This window comes from Microcaecilia unicolor, chromosome 14, assembly GCF_901765095.1.
Source record: "Microcaecilia unicolor chromosome 14, aMicUni1.1, whole genome shotgun sequence".
NCBI lineage: Eukaryota > Metazoa > Chordata > Amphibia > Gymnophiona > Siphonopidae > Microcaecilia > Microcaecilia unicolor.
This window is the reverse complement of record NC_044044.1, coordinates 28,539,996-28,547,140: the sequence shown is the minus strand read 5'-3', so window position 1 is coordinate 28,547,140 and position 7,145 is coordinate 28,539,996. Positions and strand designations below refer to the sequence as shown.

Here is a 7,145-nt window from a genome sequence, read left to right as displayed (position 1 = left end):
TTTTCTGATCTGTATTTGAAGTTTAAAAAAAAAGTTCCAATATATGATTGTGCTGGATAGATAGGAAGTCTGGTCTTTAAAAAGACCTTCTAGAAATGGCTGATCAGTTGGTCAGTTTAAAGACTATCCAGTAGCTGAATGCAATATATACTATTGTGTGATGACTGACAGGTCCATCTAATAGGGTACCTAGATGTTACTTAAAAATTACTTTGGAGTACTGTTTTAGTTCTGAGAACATATTCTCATTTTATTATAATAACTTAATTTCTGAATATTATGCATATTTATACTGAACCTTAAACATTATTATTATTATTTAAATTCTTTATTCAGAAACAAAAACATCGCGGTTAACAACAATAAACTGTGTAGAATCACATTTTCCTTTTTTTCCAACTCTCGCTATGTACTCCTACATACCTCCTGTCTCCCCCTCCCCCAACAGCCCCCTCCCCCCACCCCTCCCTATGGGCTTTAACCATTCAAAATCCTACTGCGGGCTGTCGGCGTTAATGTGTCCCAGAAGGGAGACCAACGTTGGAACAAACGATCTCCCCTCTGCGAGACCAAGTCTTCCACATCCGTGCACTCCATCGCACTCAAGGAAAGGGCCACTTTTAGAAAGGCGCATTGCATGTTTAGTACTCGCTAAACATTGAGACACCCATTATATTCCTATGGGTGTCAACATTTAACGTACACTAATTTTTAATGCGCCTTTTGTAAAAGACTCCCTTAATGAGCATATATTTATATAAATCAGTGTTATAAATCCAGGATGAATGTGTCAAAAGATATAACTCCCATTATTCACTTAAAACAGCATAATTCAATCAGCTTTATTATACCTTTCAATGGAAAATCCATGTAAAATTTAATCAAGGGAAAAATAATCAGAATTGCATATAGTAGATTAAACAGAATACATCATTCATTGAGAGCAGATGGTTTACACAATGGTGTCTTTCTTTAAATAGACAGGAAATCAGTTCATATGAACCTCCATTAAAGTTACTTTCCTACCTCCTAGCTTTTTCATTGCTCTTTTCACCTTCTTATTTCTGAGAGTATAAATGCAGGGGTTTAACACAGGGGTCACAATAGCATAAAAAACGGCGACCATTTTGTCACCTGAAAATGTCACTGAGGGTCTCATGTAGATGAAGACAGAGGGGCCAAAAAACAAGGTGACCACTAGGAGGTGGGAGGCACAGGTAGAAAAGGTTTTTTGTCTTCCCTCAGCGGAGCGAATTTTTAAGACAGTAGAGATAATATATGCATAAGAAATCGACACCACCAAGAAACAACTGAGGGTAATGATTCCACTGTTGATCATCGCTGTGGTTTCACTGATAAAGGTACTAGAGCAAGCCAACAAAGATAAGGGAAGAGCATCACAAAAGAAATGATCTATCTCATTAGGACCACAGAAGGGCAGCTTACTGGATGGAAATGCCTGTGTAAAAGCATGAATGAAACCAAGTACCCATGTAGACACCACCAGCAGGAGACAGTCTCGTCTGTTCATTATTGTGGTATAACGCAAAGGATTGCAGATGGCAACATAGCGGTCATAAGCCATCAAGCTCAGGTGAAAGCATTCTGCACCCCCAAAGAAATGCAAGAAAAACACTTGAGCGATGCAGTCATTGAAAGAGATGGTTTTGCTTTGCTCGAGAAAATTAACAAGGAATTTGGGGACGGTGACTGTGGCAAAGGACAAATCTATGAAAGACAGGTTGCTAAGGAAGAAGTACATGGGAGTGTGCAGTTGGGAATCCACGTAGATGGTTATTATAATGAGAAGATTCCCAGTTATGGCGAGCAGGTACATCACTAAAAACTGCACAAAGAATATTATTTGTAAGTCTGGATTGCTAGTAAGACCGAGAAGGATGAATTCTGTGACAATGGTTTCATTCCTCGCTGCCATTCTTTCCACTTTCTCAACTGTAGGGAAACAAACACAAGAGACAATAGACATAAAACGAGACAGAAGCTTAGAGAACATGGTGGTGTCATGCTCCGTCTCGAGTCCTTTTCAACTCCAGACAAAAATCTCACCTTTTTTGAAGTTACTTCTACATCTTGATCACTTCCCTATAATATATTCTCCCAGAATTTCTCTTGACAGATTGGAAGCTGCCTCTGGTAATGTTTTAGAATGTTTCAGTAGTAGCTCAAGGTGAGTTAACTGTACATTCAGGTACTGTAAGTACAGTTTCTCCCCCTCCCCCCAGTTTGGAAATGGACCATATCCAATAGGAAGAAGCGAGATGGTGCATGAAGTAATTTGATGAAATTTGGCTCCCAAGGTCAGCAGCTTTGTGCGTCATTCACTCAAATGTTATTAAGAAACATTTGGCTATTTGCATTGTTTTGGCTTGGCCACTGTTTGGAAAACAGAATACCGGGCTAGATGGACCATTGGTCTGACCCAGTATGGCTACTCTTATGTTCTTATGTAAATGATAAATAATATTAAGGACTTAAGCTGCCAGACAGACTCATTACAACCCCCCCCCCCCCCCCCCCCCCATGTAGACCTGCTTCTGATTCTTGCAAACATCCCACAGTTATACATCAGTATCTTTTCAGTGAACGGCATCCAAGGGCTGGATTATTGTTTAATCCATTATATAGCTCGTTGCCTCAGATCAAGTTCTAAATGGTGATCCTGAAAATGGCCCATAAAGCTCATCTAAATATACCCATCCTAATCCTAGATATCAAGATGAGGCCAAACCCTCAGATCAGCACTGTCCCCTCTTTAAGTCTACTCACCGTGTGGTACCCACTGGCCTCCTTTCCACATACTCAAGAAAAGTCCATCAGTTCTCTCAAGATGTTATTTAATGATTTATATATTCATTCGGTGATGGTATCAGCACTACGTTTCCAACCTGGCAATTGGTTTATTTCTTTTTCCTATTTAAACTTGATGATCTTCTCAACTTTCGTTTTTTGCAATGATTACTCGCCTTTGATATATTAAGGAAAGAGTTGAAAAGAGACAATGAAAACACAGCAAGTGAGGTCGGACAAGAAAAGACAAGGTGAACAAGACAGGAGTTGATTCTATACTGAAACTGGCATAAAAGCCTCCTGCTAGTTAGGGATCATAACGTATTCTTTATCCTGATCCTGAATAGGTATTTCCCAGCTTAACCCTGTAAGTGAAGCATATTTACAAAGACTGAAAATGATAAGGTGGATAAGCAATAAAGAAATGTAAATAGAGATCGATACTTACAATATATTAGTACTTGAATTACTTTTGCCTTCATCATTTTGAAATATCAAACATAATCTTGAAAATTAGTACAAAGTATAATTCTTAAATATAGTAAATTCAGAAATTCTGGAGAGCAGGTTGTCTGTTTGTCACTAACTTTGCCAACACCTACAGGCTGAAAGCTTTCTTCAGTAAGAAGAAAAGCGATGAACTTAAACTGTAGTCGGGCTCTGGGGATTATTGTCTTTGGAGGACCTGAAGAGATACAGGTGGTTAATCAATTTTGTCATTTACATATTCACCGCTATATCTGAAAAAAACAATTGTTTGGTGTCTTTAGAGTTTATGTGGATAATTTTGCAGGAAAGAGGTATACAAGTCATTTTCTGACTGATTGTTGTCTTGCCAAAATGCAGAGCAAACATTCATTCTTAATCGAAGGTCCATCAAGGACACACCAGAATACTCTACCTATGTTTCTACTATTGCAGGTTGGGCAGCAATTTCGTGGTTTCAATCACAATGGCCAGACAGGACCCGTGGAAGTCCAACAGACCTTGCCTGCTCATTACAATTGAAACTGACTTAATAGATGTACCAGCATCGATGGTAGGAACCCTGGCTGAGGACTTCCACATACCTTAGAGCAATTGTTGTTGATAGCATCATTACAAAGCAAGATATCTTCTTTATCATTAACAGATCATCATAATCTTTTTTTGTTTTCACTAGATGTGACTCTGAAAATTCCACAGGCGGGTTTTTAGCCATCAGACCATTCCTACCCATTTTCGCACACTCTGTGGCCCTACCCCTAAACTTTGCACTGCATCCCAGCCCCTCCTTCTCAGGTGCACAGAAGTCTGCCATCCACATTCCTGGCATCCCGGGTGGTGCAGCAATATCACAGTTTCAATTATGAGAGGCAGCAAGTTCTTTGAGTCTACCTTCCTCACAGGATGTCTTTGTGCCAAGGCATGATTAAAGCTTGTTTGCAGCATGACACAAACATACCCTCAGTGGCAACCATACCAGTGATAGAAGTGGGTCCTTGTCTGGACCATCATTTACGCGAACTATCGTCTCTACTGGTTTGGTGAAACTTGAACAGACTTCTGTAGATGAGTTGTCCACTGCAGTTGAGGTCTTTGAGCGTATTGATTGTGGAACTGACTTGATAAGTATTTTCTATACTTTTTCATGTTATTGAGCTCACAATTCTGATTTAAGACTTGATTTTTGCCATTATAATTAACATTTTTTTGGAGGTTTTATTTTGACCCAAGACATTGATTTTCCCTGTAATTTACCAAGGTGTTTTTGCTTACACTGGTTAAGGACCCCAAGTGAGATTCATCTAACTAACCACAGTGCCATTCTGGATAGCACCAAAATTCGCAGCCAGTGAGGTCATAGGGCAATTGAACAACTAGCTATATGATCCCAAATCAGTGATCGCAGGTTTTAGTGACACCTCTTTTGCATGCAATGAGTCTTCCATCAGGGGAAGACTCTACTACATGCAAAAGAGGTGTAACTAAAACCTGTGATCATAGTGAAGAAAAGTGCAAATATATCCTACAGCCTTATGTTTTACTACAACTCAAAGAACGTTCTAGGTGTAGAACATAAGAAGCGTTTGAGAGTTTTAAAGCAAACACCATTTAAGGAAGGTTTAAAGCAAGCAAAGGATATCCCAGGAAGATGGCAGCCTTAACAATACGGGCCAGATTCAGTACATATCACACAAATGTAGTCATCGTAAAAAGCGCGCAAAACTTGAATTCTACAAAGGGCGGTCTATGCCAAGCATCCTTGATAGAATAGCGGTTAATACTGATTCCCGTACCCAAGATTTTGTGTGAGGACTTATTCCCACTGAAACCTGGTGTAAGACGTTGTGCGCAAGTTAGACCCATCACGCAAACTATATTTATTTATTTATTTATTGCATTTGTATCCCACATTTTCCCACCTATTTGCAGGCTCAATGTGGCTTACATAGTACTGTGGTGGCGATCGCCACTTCCGGTAGGAGAAATACAGAGTGCTTTAGTGTTAATGTTTTTTAAGTATTCAGGAGAGAGAGTTCAATTTTGTCCAGTTCTTGTAGGTGTTTCGATTGTTTTGTAGAGTTCAAGAGTTTAGGTTGGTTCTTTCTGGTATGCCTTTGTGAACAGATAAGTTTTTAACATTGTGCCTAAATTTTGGGAATGCCCTTGACCCATCCATGCCCTTCCCATGGCCACGACCCCTTTTGGACTACGGGCAAAGAATTTGGACTGCATAACATTATAGAATAGTGTTTAGTCAAACGTGCACTTAATTCCAAGTAATTGACAGTAATTGATGGTTGAAAGCTTGTTAACTAATTAATTAGCATGTGCATCTGCCTAGAAGGTAACCTTTGTGGAATCCTGGGGTAAATCTTCGGTCATTCTCAGTGCAACTGCCTTTGTATTGAAATCCAGGATCCTGGAGCCACTACAGTTGCCCATACCCTCTTGCCAGTAGCAACCTGAGACAGCTGCCATTTTCTGTTGTCACAACGGGTCTTGCCCCCCAATTCTATAAATGGCACCTTAAGTTGTGTGTGATAATTTGACCACGTGGCCAAATTGCGCATACAACTTAGTTGATTAACAAGCCAATCAGCACCGGTAATTGGTACTTAGCAACAGTGATGATCCTAGGTCGGCTGCCACCCGGGGCGGATCGCCAATGCGCAGCACGACCCCCCTCCTGGCGCAATGACACCCCCCAGCACATCAATCCCCCCTGGGTGCATTCTTGGCTGCTGGGAGCAGCCGCGCGGCTCTCGGCTCCGCTGGCTCCCTGCTCCCTCTGCCCCAGAACAAGAAGTAACCTGTTCCGGGGCAGAAGGAGCAGGGAACCAGCGGAGCCGAGAGTTGCGCAGCTGCTTTCTGCACCCCTCCAGCGGCGTGCACCAAAGGTGGACCACCCCCATCGCCCCGCCCTTGGTACGCCGTTGCTTAGCAACCAATTAGCGGCACTAATCAGCTTTATTTAGAATCTAAGTGCACAACTTTCTAGGCGTATTCCATAATGTGGCATGGCCATGGGCATGGAAGGGGCAGTTTGTGGGCATTTCGAAAAAACTATGCGTACTATTATAGTATACACCCGATCTGAGCCTAAGTTAGGCGCAGGTATTTAGGCCTGGCTTTAGTTGACCTAAATAGGTGCATCTAAATTTTAGTTGGAAGAACGGCACATGAGCATATTTTGTAAACTATGCCTAAGTTTAGGCGTAGTTTATAGAATCGTGCTAAGTGCATGGTTTTTCAGCACTGATTTTTAAGGCCCTTGGCACTTAAGGAACTGCAGTGATAACTTAATTGTGCCATCCGTAAGTGGGTACATACTGTAACCTCTGTCAGCCAAAGGGAGATAAATTGCACATATTTTGGAAGCTTTAGAAACTTAAACATTGCCAAAAACTCATGGGTTAACTTAAGCATGGCTGCTGAGATTAATAGAATGCTCTAAACGTCTTATAAGGGTGGTGGTGGAAGTAGCCAAATACTATATAATAATGAAAATACCCCCCACTGCTATCCGTAAGAAGGAAAGGGTATAAAGTCCCTTATTCTTATTATGTGTTTTTTAAAAATATATTTTAAAGCTTCATGGGGGAAAAAAGCCTCAAAGTGCCTGGATTGAAACCAATGCACTTGTAATAGACGATCCTGTTGACCAATCTCTCGGTCTTAAGAGGATCCATTCTTTATCATAGGCATAAAAAAACCCAGAATCTCCTGCCACAGTATAGGTTGATACTCAGTGTGGTACCTATCCTCATATATATGTCTATTATTATTATTATTAGCATTTGTATAGCGCTACCAGACGCATGCAGTGCTGAACACCTGATACAAAGAGACAG

At 40.8% G+C, this 7,145-nt stretch overlaps 1 protein-coding gene across 1 annotated transcript; it reads right to left on the bottom strand.

Moving 5' to 3' along the window:
- Nucleotides 1–988: 988 nt before the first annotated feature.
- Nucleotides 989–1,939, bottom strand: LOC115457291 (olfactory receptor 1509-like). Its single transcript, XM_030186715.1, has one exon. It carries the CDS (start codon nucleotides 1,934–1,936, stop codon nucleotides 989–991), a length of 948 nt encoding a protein of 315 aa, XP_030042575.1. The 5' UTR covers nucleotides 1,937–1,939.
- Between the last annotated feature and the right edge of the window lie 5,206 nt (nucleotides 1,940–7,145).

Excerpts from the sequence above, each read along its gene's own strand:
- LOC115457291 (XM_030186715.1), bottom strand. The coding sequence starts at position 1,936 with ATGGCAGCGAGGAATGAAACCATTGTCACAGAATTCATCCTTCTCGGT.